The 18,866-nt window shown below is 40.8% G+C and overlaps 1 protein-coding gene across 5 annotated transcripts in view; it reads right to left on the bottom strand.

Annotated features, from left to right (window-relative positions):
- Positions 1-6,309: 6,309 nt before the first annotated feature.
- enox1 (ecto-NOX disulfide-thiol exchanger 1) overlaps positions 6,310-18,866 on the bottom strand; it is a 143,956-nt gene continuing 131,399 nt past the window's right edge. For all 5 annotated transcript variants that reach the window (XM_012923287.3, XM_012923288.3, XM_004566310.4 and 2 more), the window contains 3 exons: positions 18,526-18,628; positions 10,540-10,625; positions 6,310-9,191 (listed from right to left, as the gene is read on the bottom strand). In XM_012923287.3, the coding sequence (XP_012778741.1) occupies positions 9,060-9,191; positions 10,540-10,625; positions 18,526-18,628 (321 nt within the window). In that variant the 3' untranslated portion in view covers positions 6,310-9,059. The remainder of the gene's footprint in view (positions 9,192-10,539; positions 10,626-18,525; positions 18,629-18,866) is intronic.

Here is an 18,866-nt window from a genome sequence, read left to right as displayed (position 1 = left end):
TATCTGGCCATCCTTCCACACAGAACTTCTTCAGCTGGCTTAGAATGCTGTCATTGTCCTGATGTGTCTGGATTTCTCTGAGTCGTGGCTCTGTGGCTGGCAGGCTTGCTATGACGGACTCCACATACAAGTTGATTTCTTCCTCCGGCAAACCCTCAGTTGTGTCACATACAGGAGCTCTGGACAGTACATCTGCTGTTGCAATGTCTCTACCAGGAACATGAGATATGGTATAAGAGAACCTCATCAATCGCATGCGTAGACGTTGTATACGAGGTGGAAGCTCGTCCAGGCCCTTGGAGCCAAGCAACGAGACCAGAGGTTTGTGGTCTGTTTCAATGTGGAATGTTTTCCCAATTAGGAACTCTGCAAACCTCTCACAGGCCCATGTTGAAGCGAGGGCCTCCTTCTCAATTTGAGCATATCGCTGCTCTGTCGCGCTGAGAGCTTTTGAAGCGTATGCTACTGGTTTCCACCCTAGATCGGCGTGCCGCTGGAGAAGCACTGCTCCCAAGCCATACGAAGATGAATCAGCTGATACGCACGTTTCAGCATTTGGATCATACAGAGCAAGCCCTGGGGGTGTTGTCAGTTCTTTTTTGATGCCGTCGAAAGCCTGCTGCTGCTGTGGCCCCCATGACCACAGGTTGGACTTCTTCAGTAGATCTCTTAGGGGGCGCGTTTTTTCCGCCAGGTGAGGAAGAAACTTTCCTAGGTGATTCACCATGCCCAGGAAGCGTCTCACCTCACTTATGTTGCTGGGCTCATCCATGGAACTCACGGCATGCGTCTTGTCAGGATCTGCGCTAACCCCCGATGCCTCAATGACCTGCCCCAGGAACTTTATCCTGTTCTTGGAGAACTCACACTTGTCGTTCAATGTTACTCCAGCCTCCTGCAGTCGAACCAGTGCTTTTCGAAGTCTCTCATCATGCTCTGCTTGTGACGTCCCCCAGATGAGCACATCATCCATCTGGCAGAGGACTCCTTCTAAACCCTCAAGAATGCGTGCCATCCGTTTCTGGAAGTGTTCTGGGGCTGATGAGATTCCAAAGCACAGACGATTGTAACAATACCGACCAAAAGGTGTAATAAAGGTCGTGAGCAAAGAAGAGTCCCTGGATAAGGGAATCTGCCAAAATCCTGCATTGGCATCCAGCTTTGAAAACACTTTTGCTCCTGCAAGCTGTCCTAGTGTGTGTTCTACTGAAGGGAGTGGATGCTTCTCTCTCATGACATATTTGTTTAGTTCAGTGAGATCGCTGCATATTCTCACTTTGCCTGTGCGCTTAGGAACCACCACCATAGGTGCGCACCAATCAGTGGGCTCCTCCACCTTGGAAATGACACCCTGCTGCTCCATCCTGTTCAGCTCTTCTTTAACCTTTGGTAAGAGTGGAAGAGAGATTCGCCTAGGGGTCGAGAGGGAAAACGGCTGTGCCTCTGGTTTCAGAACAATATTGTACTCCCCCTCCATTTTGCCTAAGCCGTTGAAAAGCTTGGGGAATTCTTGTTTGACAGCGTCAATAGAGTCTAAGCTAATATGATTAACTCTAGCAACCAGCTGTAGTGCCACTGCAGCATGCCCGCTCAGCAGCGGTGTGCATAAACCCTTTACGACATAAATGTCTTCTTTGGTTTTGTGGTTGTTCTTGCTGAGAGTGGCTGTGAACATGCCTTTTACCTTCAGACGTGTTCCTCCTGGGCCCTGCAGAACCCTTTTGGGCTTATCCAATCTCCCCAACTGATGCTGTGTGTAGAAAGTCTCTGGGACTGCTGTGACATCCGCTCCAGTGTCGATTTTAAAGAATGTGTTGCATTTGTCCACATGTATCTCTGTTACCCATGGACTCTCTTTGGTGTCCGCAGAGAGGGAACCCAAGAAAGCGACCTCATCATCTGTATCGCTGTTCTCTGAAACTGTTGCAGCATTGACTTCACACAGTTTTTTGTTTCTGCACATCCTGGCAAAATGTCCTTTTTTCTTACAGTAATTACATGCGGCTTCCCTCGCAGGGCATTGTTGAAGATTGTGACCTTTTATGTCTCCACATCTTCTGCATTGTGTCTTTTTTTCTTTCTGTGTTTTGGCGGTTTGTTTATGTAGCAGTGTCAGCTGCTTGGGACGTGCCCCTTCTTGCCGTTTAGCATGGACGCGGTTCAGTTGTGAGTTGGTAATATCCATTTTAAAGTTAGTGCTTAGCATCTCTTGTTGCTTCTTTACAAGCTCACTTTGTCGGGCTCTGTTAAGCGCTTTCTCTAGCGTTAGTTCTGGATCCATTTGTAGCTGTTCTGACAATCGTTTGTCTTTCAGACCCACGACAAATCTGTCTCGCACCATTTCGTCATGCAAAGTCCCGTATCCACAATGTTCTGCCAGACAATGCAGTGCAGTATGGAAGTTGTCAACTGACTCACCCGTCTCTTGTTGGCGCTGGTTAAACTTCGCTCGCTCAAATATGATGTTTCTTCGGGCTACGAAGTGAGCATCCAACCTCCTTTTAACGGTCTCATAATCGCTCGCCTCTTCGGGAGTCAGGTGCAGGGATACCAATATGTCCTCTGCCTCCTCGCCCATAGTGTAGATAAGGGCGTTCACTTGATTTTCGTCCGCTTGCGTCTCCAATCCAGACGCGATGCGAAATCTGTCAAAACGCTTTATCCATTTGGTCCAGTCGTCGGACCTAAAAGTGAACTTCTCCGGCGGGGTGACTTGAAACTGACTCATGACGCCACGTCTCTTTTCGCGCAGCTCCTCTATGGCCGACCTTTAACCTGGCACCGACGCCGAAACCTTTCACTTATGCCCAACTAACGTTTCCAATTGTCTTCTGACACCATGTTCCGTTATTTGAGGTTATGGATGTTATTTGACTGGAGGCATAACTCACAGACACACGAGACGCGCCATTACTCCATGAGTGTCCTTTATTATTTTCCATCCCCCCCTACAACAACAACCCAGCAGAAACGTTCCTACCACTTAACATTTACCTGATACTACACTTCTTCCTCCAGGAAAGGCGAGCGGAGAAGAGTTGGGGACCACACACACTAGGGAGTTACAACACGGAACGCACTGGGAGCAAGGGACGAGCACGATTGGAAAATTGCACTTCTGAGTGAATTGTTGGACTTGCCTGTCTACAGTGTTGGGGAGTAACGGAATACATGTACCGCAGTTACGTATTTAAAATACAAAATATGAGTAACTGTATTCCGTTACAGTTACCGTTTAAAAAGGTGGTATTTAGAATACAGTTACTTTGTTGAAATAAATGGATTACACTGCGGTACTTTCCTGTTTCATATTGTCGCGGGTCAGGACTGTTTGGGTTTGTTTGACAGCTACGTTCTGTTGTTCCAGGCGGCAGCGTTACGGTTGCCATGGTTACAGGGTGACGCTCTCTCTCTGCGTGTTTCCTGGGTGAGAGAGCACCTTTTTGTTGTTGTTGTGCTAAGCTAATAGGCAGAATGCTACAGGTACAGCTCTAACGAATGTAGCCTCATGGGCAGTGTAGTCCGTGCTGCAGGGAGAATGGACTGCCATACCCGTTATGTGTCTGTGAGCGCAAGGAGGGAGAAAAATGAGAGTGGAAAAGTACGAGCTGTCATCGAGCAAAAACGGGAGCTGGAAGCATGTAAATATAATAATAACCACTGCAGCCAAGAAGAGTGCCTGACGAGCCCAGTTGTAAGTAAGCTATTAAGACTCGACTGTACGCTGTGTTCGTGTTTTCCTCCGAAACAATAAGTTCCGTTGGAGCAGCCTTTCAACGCCTCTCTCTGTCTCTTGCAAGAAAACTTGACCCAGACAACAAAGTAAAGCTATTTTTCGGCTACGAGCAGGCGTGATGATTTGGGCTTGTTTTGCAGTTGCAGGACATCTTTCTGTCATTGAGTAGGAACTCTTCCATATACCAAATTCTCGAATCAAATGCTACGCTTTAGAATAATGAATGATTTTAGAATTCGGCACCTAAAGCTTGGACCAAAATGTGGCAGCAGAACAATAATCTGAAGCACATCTTCTACAACATGACTGTGAGGGAGACTTTTGCCTTGTGCAGCACAAAATCTTATAGATCGCTTATAGAATTATGAAAAAAGTCAGTTATTGCCCGACTCTTTTATCTAAATAACTCGAGTTTGTTCCTTTGCACACAGAATTCTGTGACCTTTAATTGTAAACCACTTCAATGTTACCACTATCGACTACATTTTAACCAGAAGTGAAGCATTCAAGATTTAAAATATTGATCGCAATGATCTGATATTTCCTCCACGAATGCTTTCCAGTGACAGAGAGTGGGTGCACGGTTATCATTACCACCAATGGCCATAAAGAAAGCATATGGAACGTGAAGGTTCACACACTCGAGAGCAACCAATCAAAAGCTAGAAACTGAGGCTTCGGTTTATCTGTGTGCACTCATCTGCATCTTTCCATTGCCTTTCTATCTGATTCATCCACTTCTAAAATTTGCTTCACATTCAGTCTCAGCACATAAAGAGGAACTGCGGGTTTGGGAGGGATTGCAGTAGAAGAGACGGCGTGCCTGCAGTACAGCAATATATCCATGAAAACGGGTGTGAATTCCTTTGCAGGAACTTCAGTGAGTCAGTGATTCCTCCATGGAATTAATTTTTCTTGAGCTGAAAGAGATTTGTGAGCAGGGAAGGAGAAAAATGCTAAAAAAGCCTTTAGCAAAGATTGTGTTTGACAGTGAATCTCTGCCCTAGATTTGTGTTTAGATACCCCGTGCATACACATACACCCACACTCATGTTTCCATTAGCAGCCACGTGTGTTACGTCCGTGTTGCATCAGTAGCAGCTCTGTGGTCATGAACAGCCTTTTACATCATCCTGTGAGCTGGATTCCCCAGAGAAGTAAAGTTTGAATACTTTTATTTACAGTCTCCTTTTACACTCTTCTTTTATTTAGTTTTGTTGCTGCACTGAGCTTCACTTTGCAGAGGTATTACTGTAAGAAAAACTTTACTTCCACATCACTAAAACCATAACCTGTAATTTTCTCCACAAATTTGCTGTGAAAATAACTGCAAATGCACTTTTAATGTCATTCCCAACCCATAAAACCCTGTAACATTTAAAGGGAAAAGGTCAGCAAGGTGTCCCACATGCAGTTAGCAAAATGACCATCACACTAAGCTAAATTCTGGCAGCCTTAACCCAATTTCCCTCGGGATGAATAAAGTATGATCGATCAATCAATCAATTTGGTGTTTCCTGTCACTCAGATCTCAGGGCTGAGTGTGTGTAGTATCGATCTGTTTCTTATAGTGTCTACTGCAAGACTTATTGATGTAATACCTCAGCGTATGAGTGTTTCTGTTAAACCTATATTTATGTGTACTGCTGTAGCTCCAGCAGAACCACCAAATCTGTGGTCTGGTTTCTAGTGTTAAATGTATGCAATGAAATAAATGAAAGAATAAAATATTACCGAGGCACCACCATGCCTGGAAAACTACAGCCTACCCTAATTAAATACCCAACTAAATATTTCCAACCCCTGATTTACTGTTTGTCCACAAATTGCTGTTTTCACAGTTTCCCAGGAGGAAAATCCAAGTTTTTTTCCCCAAACCTCTTTGGTTCAAAATGCAACTTTCAGAAACTTGAAACTGGAAATCTCTGTTGTCACACACTGGGATCCATGCTGTGACCAGCAGCTAAAACTTTATTTTGAAGTAGTATTTCTTAAACTGGTTGTTGAGTTTTGTGTGGGAAAAAAAAAATCACACAAAATGTCCATCATGGGCTTTGTACTATCCATGATTGTTTTGTTTTGTTTTTTTGTTAAATTTTGGTTCCTCAGTTTTCTTCAGTTCTTGTTTCGCTACATATTTTTCAGCATCATGTTGCTTTTGTGGATCCGTCATTGTCTCTCTCAATGTGTCGACGGTTATTTCCTGTTTTAGTTTTAAGCTTAGCTCCTCATGTGGTCAGGATACTTCTAAATAGTCCAAAAAAAGGCCTCTAACCACCATTTGGTAACCAGACTGTTACTTATATAGAGCTTTTGTACTCTAACTGATAACGCTTTCTATATGTCCTCAGTGTAAAACACTATGAGGTCAAGGAAAGGTGTGATGGAGAATTTACAGGGAAAAGAGAAGCATGGAGTAGAGAATTCATCTGCAAAATATCACTTCATTACAAAAGGTTGAAATTTTTAAAAAAATGGGAAGCTAAATACCCTAAAAAAATGAAATGAAACTTGTTTCCTTACTTTTTCTTGCTGGAGTGCGTGAACGTTTAGACCCAAAACAACACAAAAGCAGAGATTACTAATGCAAACTGATCTACAGCAAAGCTTAAATACACAGTCGGTATATAACTCACAATCTGGATTTAGACAGCAGCAAGTGATAAGAAGTATTTTATTATAGTAACGTGTTCAAACTTAACTTGTATCAGCCTGTTGTTGAAAATTCAAAACGTGGAGCACTCCACTCTTCCACTTCCAAGCCACACTTTTGTGCAACTATTCTTTTTTTCTTTTTTAGAAAAGAAGATATTTAGATATTTAAATAAGGAGAACGAGTACCCATAACATTAATGGGAGTGCAATGCTAAATAACATTAGCATTGTATTTTCTACATGTCCAGCTTTGTGGTCTTTAAAAACACTCAGAAATGACAAAAATCATCTTCAGTCCCCAGACGAACATCATGATCTCTTCCCTTCGCTCTAGTCAGAAGGATAATAAATATTTGTCACAGTCATTAACGTTGTATACTGTATTTGAAAAAAGTAGCACCACTTAGGTCATGTTTTTTGCATTTTACCATATTTAATTACAATATGTAATATGGCAGTGGAACATTTCAGTCTGCTGCCTTCTGTGAACAGCTTCTTTACACAATATAATGAAATAAATTAAGCAGAATGATTGAATTTCGATCCCTCACATCGGTCTTTGACAAATCAGCAATTTTTCTTTCTTTACTTCCATCATCTTTCCCCCCAAATATTGTCCTTTCCTTCCTCTAACCCTCCTGTTTCCAGTGTCCGTGTCCTCATCAGGGAGCACCTAACAGGCCTGGAGTGTTTCTTACACTTAGTCACTCAGATTATTTCAAACTCCACATCAGTTTGCCTGTATATTATTATTTTTTCAATTAAAAAATATCTGGCAGTAAGAAATAAATACGAACTCATGTTCACACACCAACCCTAAACTGTCATTCAGTAAACACTAGCATCCAGTAACAATGGAGGCTCACATTATTTACGGTAAATGTATCCAAGATGTTTTGCGATGGTACCCAGGTGTGAAGTAGCACATGTCTGTTTGAAGATTTTTGGCTTGCTTATTCTCTGATCAGGAGTAGCAAAATCTAGGTCCTTATACTGCACGTAGTCTTCACGGATATAATCCCACAGGGTAGTCTGGCCTTAAAACTGTAAACTTCTAGCACTATATAAGGTACTTTATCACTGACAGGTACGTATCTATGAAGTGCCTTGAGGCGACTTATGTTGTGATTTGGCGCTATATAAATAAAATTGAATTGAATTGAATTGAATTGAATTGAAATGGTCAATTCCAGATCATGTGACACAGACATATGATCTGTTCTAATCACAAATAGAGATTAGAACAGGCCACAGGTATTAAAGGTACCGGGCTGCAGTGATTGGAGTTCCACAGGGTTCTGTGCTGGGATTAGATCTATTTACATTATCACTATAGTTTGTCTCTTGTCCCATCTCTCTCTGCTCTTTCCCCTCACCAAGAATGTATTATTGTTGGGTCTTTACCTTACAATATAAAAAGCACTGACGCTGTGATTTGGCACTGTATAAATAAAGCTTAATTGAAACTAATGCAATGAGCATACCTAAAGAATTCACAGTGTCAAACATGTTCTCACCATTATTTGTTCTCACATATGATATTTCTAACACCCTATAGATCTCTTGTATACTGACCTTTTAAATTGCTTTTACTTAAAAAAAAAATCTTATTTCAGATACTCCTTTCTGCAGATATACTCTTTTTACAGAATGGGGGATTTACTGTATTCTGATAGTCTAGCAGAGTAAGGCTGAAGTTAGTTGTGCAATGGCCGTCCTTTCATGTAATCTGTGGTGGTCACTGTGCACACAGACTTTTATTCCCTTACTTTAGCCTTAAAAGCAGCAAATCTTCTCTGAGGCAACACATAATTTGCACCCCAGTAGAAATTCTGGGGAAAATCGCTTCCTTATGGACAAAGTCAGGGAATTGCCTGAAAGCTTGAAAACCCCAAATATGAATATAGAGAAAATGCAACACAAATAATGTTAGATATTGTTTCACCACCACATTCAGAAAGTAACACAAGATTACAATCAGCTGGCAGTAAAGATTAAATTAAAGGGCTCTGTATGTGTTTTTATTGAATGACAGATTTAGAGTTGGTGTACAAAGTCCTTTCCAAACCATTAAGAGGAAGTGATCTATCTGTGGTCCCATCATGCCACAGGAAGCCCAGCAAAAAACTCCCTTGCACAGCCAGTTCTTGGACCAAGTAGGAGATGATTTATCTGCCAGGGAAATGAGGTTTGGCATCAAATCTTTTAACGTTCAACTTTGGTATAAATTTTTTTTAAACTCTCTGTCTGTGATGTTTCGGTTGTTGCTGGATTTTTCAGACTCCAAACTGCACCGACAGCAAGACACCAAGGACCATGATTCACTTCAGAGGACAGACAGAGGGTGTGTCTTCCGCGCTGACCGACGATAGTCTATAACGCCCTGTTGCAGTTCACCGTGGTGACAATCTGCAGTGAGGAAAAGAAATGTTATTTCACCTGAACCCAGCATCCAGAGGTGAAATGTCTTTTGGGATTCTAAAAAAAAAAAATCCGTCGCTTTCACAGTTTCCAGTGTCTGCTTGAGTGAACGTCATCTGTTGTCTACTGCACTGCCGTGTGTCTGAAGAACATGCGCACACACACATGTGAATTAAAGGTCCGAGGCATTGTGCACATCTGTTCACGTTGGTGTGTCTTCGCAGTGTGTGTGTGCGCCACTCCTGTGTCACGCTGAACTCAGTGTGTCAAAACCGCAGAATTTCCATCTTTTTTCCAGAGTTGCACCGACGCCACTCAGCTCCTGCCTGAACATACTGGGCAGACGGACCATGAGCCGCTCCAGTTCCCCTGCAGATACCTGAACGACGACAGCAGAGAGGAAGAGAAATCAGACTGACATAGAACAAACTATAGGGGCTTTTATTCTTGATTTTCATATCATATTGGATATCACTTTGGTACTTTGGGTCTTATGAAAACACATTAGACCTACCTTGGATTTGCAGGTACAACCTTCACTAGATTAATTAAAAACCAAAGAAAATTGGATAATTTTTAGACACATTTTGTTGTTATATGGCAAATCTTTATCATCTGGCAACATCTAGGGCTGTATTATAAAGCCAACACTTAAGTGCCAAAAACTGTAGTTCCTCTATTGGCCACTTGAGGCTCCAAAAAACTCGAACTTTATAGCCTCAACCGTATCTGTTTCTATCTGATTTCTCATGCTTTTTACCTGATGTAGTGCCTTTGAGTGATCATTCCCTAATAACATTTATATTTACAATAATGGTTTACATAGCAGTGGGAAATACATCTGATTACAGTAGATATTTTTTTGAAAGGGCTGTAACTAAATTTAAGGATCTGCTTCCTCCACTGTTATCTTCTTCAGTGTCATATTCCAACACAGAGCCGCTATCTAAACTCAGGATGTCTTTACCTTACAATATAAAGCACCTTGAGGTGACTGTTATCGTAATTTGATGCTATATAAATACGACTGAAATTAATTGAGAAAAGAAATGAATTGAAGTTTGTGGCATTGTGACAAATGCAGCTTAGCTACCATAAAGTAACCTGTTGGATAATTATCAGAATCATCTTTTATGTTTCTGTAATGGTTAATTCACTAATATGTGCAAGCTCTTTAGTCTACGTGATATTTATAATGCTAAAATATAATTATCACTAACATAATTGAAATGTTTTACATATAAACAAGGAAAAAGCAGTTGTAAAGCACATTATTATTATTATTTGTTAAGTTGGCAAGTTACAGTTATTTATATACAATTTCTGAAAAATTACTTTTTATATAAATCATTATAGGTGTTATACTAAATTTGTTAAGCATTGTATGTGAGACTGTTGCCGAAGATGAATGAAATGAAAGTAAAACTGCTATGTGTGTGTTCTTTTGTGCCTTAGTATCAGTATGCTGCTTTGTGCTTTTGCTTGATAAAAATATCTAAAAGCACTGACGCACCCATAGGCTTACTCTCGAGCAAAACCCAGAGAACTTCTTAGAAATGGCCAGTCCAATTCTAAGAAAGGTTACATAGATTATGCCTTTGCAATCCCTTGTTTGTTGCTCATGAGTATTTTGTGTATTACATACATTTTCTATGTCATGTGTTCTTTAATAGGGTTTAGTGAGAAATGTAGCTGAATGTTTCATGTTGTTTTTTAATGACATTTACCTTGGAGTCTAGTCTCTGTATGTACGACCACAGATACTCGAGGTTGGCCCCAAATGGATGGACATGGAGGAAGGTCGATATAATGCCTGCGGAGAAGAAGGGCCATTAGATAAACCTGCGGTTCAGTGCAATGAAAATATGAGCATGGGAGCGATCTAACATCTCACTGGCAGAGATGATGAGTAAGTAAATCAAAGGTTAACAAAACTATAGAGAAACATCTAAACCTCAATTAAGGATGGAACAGTAAAAAACCCCAGCATATTTATATTACACACAATGCATACAAATATTTCAATGAGCATTCATTCCCATTTTCATTTGCAGATTTTACTTTAAATTTGTTCAACATTTGGACAGAAACATTTGTCATTGGATTTCTGAATGCAGTATTTGTGAGGCAAATGTGGTCTTTGAAAACTGCAAGTGTGTATATTTAGTATTTACCATCAGTATTCATGAGTGCTTCAAGAACAGGCTTAGCAAACTAATAAAGCCAATGTGCGTGTGCACACACACACACACACACACACTGAGCTGACAAAGAAGTAAGATCCACTAGAGTGACTTTTAGATATAAAGGTTCAGGCTCCAGCAGAGCAGCCAATCTGCATCCTCATGAAATGCTGCACAATAAACAAATGGCAGAGCAGCCCCATAAAAATGCTGGCCAGAGCAGAAACTGCTCTCAACTTGATTACTTCTGAGAGGTCCTGCAAAGGTAGGCAGTCATGCGGAGGGGGGGAAGGAGTGGATGATGGTGGGGGTTGGGTAAGGGTAAAGAAATAGAGTGGCGTTCCCTGGAGGATCCAGCACAGCCAATATTTATTTCCTTGATTTATGTGGCGAAACGCTTGCAATTACAGACGGGCCTAATTCAATTTCTTCCACCAGGCCTGCTCACATGGAACAGTGCCACAGAGAACTGTAGGCTGAAGGAGGGGCAGGGATGTGGGTGCACTAAAAAAGGAAGTTAAATTTCAAGCTTGCACCAAGGAACTCTAACTTAGAAAAAGGGAGGAGAAAAAACCTACATAATCGACGAATGCAGTATGACATTTGGGTCCAGGCTATTTCAATTGCAGGTTCAGATAAGTTTCATAGTATTTACTATGGATCCAAGTTATTTTTCAGGAAGACACCTGCTAACAGTACATTTACTGTCACGATATACAAATGGTACAAATCTTTGTCTTCTTGTTTTAAAAGTAGCGCACAAAAAAAATAAAAAACCTGTTACTTCTTTAGATGAGTTAAACGAGTTAAAATGAACAAATCCAAACTACAACTGAAATATTTTCTACATGTATAAGATAGGGCTGACTGCTGATAAGAGGAGACAAGCATACAAAGGAAAGTTTAGGAGCGTTTGGAGAAATTGATGAAACTACAACATGTACGTGCGTGGTTCGTGGTGCAGCTGCAGAGGAGGCTGACACACCAGAGCTCCATCGGCTCATCATGCCTCCCCTGTATTGAAAGTGGCAGGACCTGAGGTGGTTGTTGTTGTGTGTAGGATGCATCTGAAAAGCCTTCACAAAGCCCCACATTCAACTCTATTGAAAAATTTGTGAACAACGCTTAAAAGCTGGATTCATGGCAGGAAAGCAGCTAATTTAAACACACTCAATTCTGCCAAGAGTGGACAAAAAAAACTGTTCAAGAAATCATTAAAAGCTCAAAATTACTGACATTCATGATGAGTGCTTGAAAACTTTTGACCATCGTTTAGCTTCTACAGACAACACAAAAGGTAAGAAAAAACTATTTTTCTGTGTATGACCTCTTATTCAAAAGAAAGGGAGTGCTGCAGCTGTATAACTGGAGCCTTAAAATGGTTTTAATGTTTAAAGTTTGAGGCTTGGCATTTCAAATAGTCCAGGACTAATTTATGAATCATGGCAATTTGTGGCTTCGGCATCTGTGTCTGCAGACAGTGATTCAAACAGTGGACACAAACTTGAACACATGCTACAACTGAGTGTGTGTGTATCGAAATGTTCCACAAATGTGCAAAAGAAAGCATGCTGGCAAACCTACTGATGGCTAAAAAAGCTCCTTTGTTTATTGTGTTTGGTTGGACTATTTGAACAAGTCAATAGCAGAAAACAATCTGTGCAGCCACACAGCAATAACTGAGCCATAGATGTGGAACACAGTAACATCACGACACAGCGCATACAGTCTGTATGAAATGAGCATCCAATTTATTCTTTTACGTGTGCACCCAGACTCTCGATGACTGCTTGCAGACGTGCAAATGCAACAAACATACCATCTAAACTGACAATTTACTGTCACTTGAAAACCTTCTGTTTTTTTCTCCACCTTCATTCACACACTGATATCAAAAGGTTCAACATACATGGATGACTTGCCTACCTTGCTTATTATAGTATTAAGAGTTGCATGTTACTTAGCAGTAATTGTGCAGCCTACCTCTGTCTGTCCCTTGTACAAATAAGACACCTTGCACACACACACACACACATACACTTTCATACCCTGACCCACAGATCATTTAAAAAATTATATAAAATATATGATAATAAAATAATTAATATAATATTGGATCTATTATATTTGTACTGTCAAAATGAAATGACATTAGTCTCATGAGCTACATTAGCAAAACTAGTTTACTGGCAACCGTTTGCTAAAAGGACTCAGCCCATGGCTGTGGTGTCTCTCAGTCTCTGATACATCACATGCCAAAAAAAAGGTCTCAGTTTTCTCCAGTAAAAGTAAAACAAAAAATATTAAATAAAGATTTCTATTTCTATTCTGTAAAACAACACTGTGCCCAATGTCCGTAGCTGCTACTGTCACGGCTGCTAGGTGCAGGGAGCAGCATTTGGTAAACTAGACGGTCCAACACTTCCAGCCTTCGAAGGACAGCCTATGCAGCACCTTTATGGGGACACACGTAAGGTCTTCGGGTTCACCTTAGCTAGCTAACCTAGACACAAGTCACTTCTGGTTCTAAAAAACCAAGATGGCGGTAGCAACAATGCTGAACTCAAGGCTAAATTAATTCATTAATTAAAAAGAGTCAGAGTCAGGGGACTTCATAATCTAAAGTCCTTCTACATAGAAGCCTTGCAACTGAGCAGCCATCTTGAGCTCTACTGGGTCAGCTACTTTGAACGTTATATAAATGACCTTCAGTTCCATTGGTCACTCATTCAAAAAGAATCTGACTTTGCAATTCTCCCGTAGATTTGAATTGTGGATTCTTTGTGTCTCTCCCGCAATGCCTCTGCTATAACCCACTCCCACTTAACTCAAGTTAGTCAGAAAGCCAGTCAATGTGGAAGCATTCTCCCTGCAAGGCTCACCTGGTGACCTCCTATGCTGAAAGGCTGCACGGACCTGTGCTTGATTCTGCCCGGGACCATTTACTGTGTGTGACTCTCCCGTCTTCCCTATCCAGTAAAGGCAAATATGCCCAAGAACCATAAAACAGGGAGAATAGGTAGCATAACATTTCAAAATACTTCCACTCAGTGTTTTGATATGCAAATTAAAATGCTAAATGTAAATTCTATTGTCTTATTTGATTTTACTGTGTGAGAAAATCGGCCACATGCCTTTAAAAATGTGTTTGTTTGATGAAAATCTCCCAGCAGCAGCAGCAGCAGCAGCAGGGGAGGAAGACAGAGAGCTGTGCCTCCTCGCTCCTTCATATTTGGATTTTCTTGGCGCCACTAAGAGAGATAAATGTGCTGCTGTTCCTCCCGCTCTGCTCTGTTGTGGACAAATACAGATCGTCCTGTGCTTTTCTCCACGCTGCTGCATGGTCTGTGGTAACGCGAGGCTTTACAGAGGGAAACAAAGGCAGCAGAAATGAATTGTGTCCAGCTGCTGTATGGGGGCCCAACACAGAGTGAAATCCACGTCTCTGATTTTAGAAGAAGATAGAAACAGAAAGGAGCCACAGCAGGCTTTAGGCACTTTGTTTTTCTGTCTCTCCTGCAGAAGAAGGTTTGAGAGCTCTCCAAGCTCTCAGACAGCAGACGCTATGTTTACGCCTAACACGGCAGCGGTGGTATGAGCTGAGACGAGTTAAGTGTCAAGCACTCTTGCGCACTCACGTTCAGTTATCTTTAATGCTCCGCTACCGAATACTCTCAGAACTGTGCTGTGCGCTGAACTTACAAAGTAATCAGGGTGCTGCTGTCCACACGTGTAGCTTGAATGAGCGTCACAGCCTGCACAGTCTCTCTGGAAATTAAATTAGCCATGAAAGCTGTCAGTAAGTTCCAGTCAAAGACTTTCATAATCCAACTATGCGCATAATCCACCTTGAGCTGTGTACTGGGAGAGTTTCTTGGAATGAGCAGAGGCTGGAAACAAATCACTCCGAGCAAGAATCTGCGCTCTCACACGTTCACCTCTGCTCACACAGCAGCCAAATTAGATTTACATCTTTCCTGGGCTGGAAGAAAACAGAGCCAAGGAGAAGACCAAGACCTAACTGCTCTGTGGGTAAAAAGGTTTTTTATACCGGTGATTTCCACTGATAACGTAATGGAGAGGTAAGCAAGCTTTCACTTTGTTCCTTTCGTATGCCAGCTGAAATACATAACAAGAAGAAGGATATGGAAAAACTTCAGGTTATAATATCCACTGGAGATTAATTTTCTGACTGAAGTCTCTCTTTTCCTTCCGCTGTCCAGCCTCTGCAGAGCAGAAGCCTCACGATCTGAGGTGAGAAAGAGTAAAAGATTAAGCAGTGAGTGCTCTGAGAGCTTATTTGGCCACAGTGTTGCCTGTTGGGTACAACAGGACCATACTGTCAGTGAACTTCTGCGTTATTCCTGACACTGTTTGCTGGAACAAATAATAATAAAAAAAACCCCTCACAGATTTCAACCAAAAAGTCAAAAGGGGTTTTATTTCAGTGTCGTCTCATCCATACCTCAATGCACTCTGTCACTTTGTACGCCACAACGTGTGCACATCTGTACACCTATAATATCAGTAACATCCCAGAAACATTAGTGGTAACACTTGTGTCCTTTTATATTTATGTTTATATTTATATCTCTTTTTCTATACTTTATTTTATAGATAGCTTTATTGTAGGGGTGCAACGATACACAAAATTCACGGTTCGGTTCGATTCGATTCGATACTTTGGTGTCACGGTTCGATATTTTTTCGATACAAAAAAATGTTCATGCCTTTTTAATTTGTCATTTATTAAAATTATACATATATTTTAACTCAAAAGTACAGTTTTTAAATTTAATGTTGCTGAAACAACAAAGTAATAAAAAAAATAAATATATCTGATTGAGGAATCACTCATCTTTGGAAAAGAGAGTTTATTACAGAGAAATGTCTCTTTCCAAAATAAAAGCTATACTATCTGCTTCTTCTGGGCTATATTCTCAGCAGCATATTAAACATATCAGGTCCCCATGAGGAGAATCCTGTGCTAACGGCTGTCTAAACGACTCGGGTAAAGTTTGTAGCATGCGTGCTTGTTGTGCTTGTCTGCTTCCACTTGTCTTTGCACTAGGATGCTGTCGGAGTAAATGTGCAGTCATATTCATTGTGTTCCCACTAGTGCTGTCAGCGTTAATCTCGTTGAAATGACGTTAAAGCCACAACACGGCAAATCTCCGTCAACGAGCTACCGCGGATCGCCCCGTGCGTGGGGCTGGACGGTCAACACGTTAACGAGCTAACTGCGCTAACATACTAGTTTCCACCAATGTAATTAAGCATTGCGTGGCACATCCAACATACTGTTTTACTTTTGTCCATCAGGGTCATACTTCACATGAAAACCAAAATAGTTTCAGAAGAAAGCAAAAAAGGTGCACTTGGGACAAACTGAACCAAACCTATGCTTGTTGCGTGAGGAAAAATGATCAACATGCTTTTTGTGCCATTTTTGTTTGGTGGTATAACTATACTTTAGAGATTTTTTCAAACTCAGACCAGTGCGTTTCAGCCAGGGGCGGAGCGTGGGGGTGGCTTACTGGGCTTAAGCCCGGGTTGTTTTTTCAGAAGCCCGGGGTCTTCTGGAGTGTAATTTTTTTCCATAGTTAGATGCCTGGCTGACAACTGTATAAAACAAAAAGTACACACAATATTCGAAGCACATAGTGCACACTGTGGGAATTTACGACTGTGCGTGAATCCCCCCTGATATTGGTATGATCCGAGCTCAGGCACTAAACGACTGAGCGAGAGGGTGGGGCAGCTGCTGCCTGTGTGCGCTGTTGGAGAAACGGAGCCAGCCATACTAAGGAGAGTCTAAGTTTGACCAGGTACCAAAGCAAATCATTCGTACCGTACAAATAATGTAAATTCTGACGGTGCATCACGAAAGATTGATATCAAACTGATCACTTGACCAATATTACGTTACTTGCTCTTCAAGTGAATCAACAAATGGCGAAATGACAAGCCGAACAAATGCTATTTTTTTTAGAGTCTTAGCTTACGTGTGTTTATTTCATATTTTCAGTTCTTACCCTCCCCGACTAAATCGGTTTCAGTTATGTACTGAAATATAAGAATGGACATTAGAGGCTTCTTTCAAAGAAAAAACTCAGGTAAATGTTATTTTATATATTATGCTTTGTATGTTGTTCAGTATATTTCTATGCAAAACAAGAGGAATTTCAATACACAGCAGTATATCCACAGTTTAAACCAGATATTTGCATACACTTTATGGAAAACACAAGAACATTTTTTTACTGTTAAACATCAATTTAGAGTAAACTTGTTTTGTTTTGGATAAATATTGAAACATCTTTTGAATTAGTTAAATGTCAGAATAAAGAGAGAGAGAGCTGTTTATTTTTATCACTTTCATCAAATTTAGGAGTACATATACACTAAGTTTATTGTTAATTAATAAGAAAACTCCAGACGATTCCATTCTGAGCTGAAGAAGCTTCTGATAGGTTAGTAGAGTCCATGTGAGTAAATTGGTGGCACAGCTGTGGATGCATATAAGGCAAAACACAGAGTCTGTTTCTGTGACATGGGAAAATCAAGAGACATCAACTAAAACACCAGGAAAAGAACTGTGGAGCTCCATAAGTGTGGCTCAATTTTGAATACAATTTGGTGCCATTTACAATTAAGAAATACAGATAGTTTCTCTCTTCACTCTTAAAGTTAACAAATATGTTTTTATATTTATCAATCTAAAAAAAATAAACATTTAGTCTGATTTGATGTTACAATTAAAAAAGTGTTTTTATCTGAAGAGTACATAAATATCTGGTTTCAACTGTATATTTGATGATTGTCAGCACAAAGAGGGAGAGAGAGGAACAGAGATGAACAAGAGCAGGTGAGACAAACATGTTAGTCAAATGGTTGTTTACCAAAAGTATCAGCGTATCATAGGTCCTCATGTATCTCGTACCTAGTGTTTCTTTTTAGGTTTGTTATTTTTCAAATTCTACATTTATTAAGTTATGCAGGCTTGTTTGCACAACAAGGCTAAATAATTATATAAACTTTTCTCAATCTAAATAGTGTACTTTGGTAGAATTAAAAAATAAGTGTAGTGCAGGTCTATGATGATTTTTAGTGCTACTGTCATCTAGATTTGATTCTGGTTCTGTCTTGGTTAAGTCCTCAGTAGTCCTGATTTTGAACTGTTGTAGTCCTGTTTTAATTCTGGATCAGTTCTGGGTCTGGTTGAATTGGGGTTTAGTCCTCGTGTCTTGATACAGCCCCGACTTTGTTCTGCCTCGCTGCTTAATTAAAAAAAACTAGTTTAAGGTGTCCTGCATATGTGATATATTTTTTTCCTATATGAAGTCATTCTTTTTTGAACAAAACTCAAAACAGAGCCTATTAATCTTTCAGTCATTTCTACCCCCATCCCACATGCATACTACCCTTTAGGGCTAAGCCCCGGGTGTTTCAAATGTCTGGCTCCGCCTCTGGTTTCAGCCATGTGTTATATAGCTAAACTGACAGCCAGTAATAGTAAGAAGCATTTACCAAGAAGCAGAGCCTCTTTTTCTGAAGTGATGACTCCTCTTGTGATAAGCTCGGTCCTCCGGTCTCTGCTGTGGTACAGAGAAGGAACACACCCGTTGATCCCCTGTGAAAACACATGTGTATGACAAAAGAGCCAAAACATAAGGGTACAAATACACTTTAACTACCAATTACTACATGAAGCTGATAACAGAGGGCTGGGAAACACCCGGAAATGAGTTAGCATTTTGCATTTGTGTTGTGTCCAGAACTGAATGTGTTTTGTTGAATAGTTTTTGGCGCGGTATTAACAATTACGCATTTGCAAGGGGCAAACTGAGAGAACAGAAGCTGCTGGGTGG

This window comes from Maylandia zebra, linkage group LG16, assembly GCF_041146795.1.
Source record: "Maylandia zebra isolate NMK-2024a linkage group LG16, Mzebra_GT3a, whole genome shotgun sequence".
Classification (NCBI taxonomy): domain Eukaryota; kingdom Metazoa; phylum Chordata; class Actinopteri; order Cichliformes; family Cichlidae; genus Maylandia; species Maylandia zebra.
This window is presented reverse-complemented; position numbering and strand designations above follow the sequence as displayed.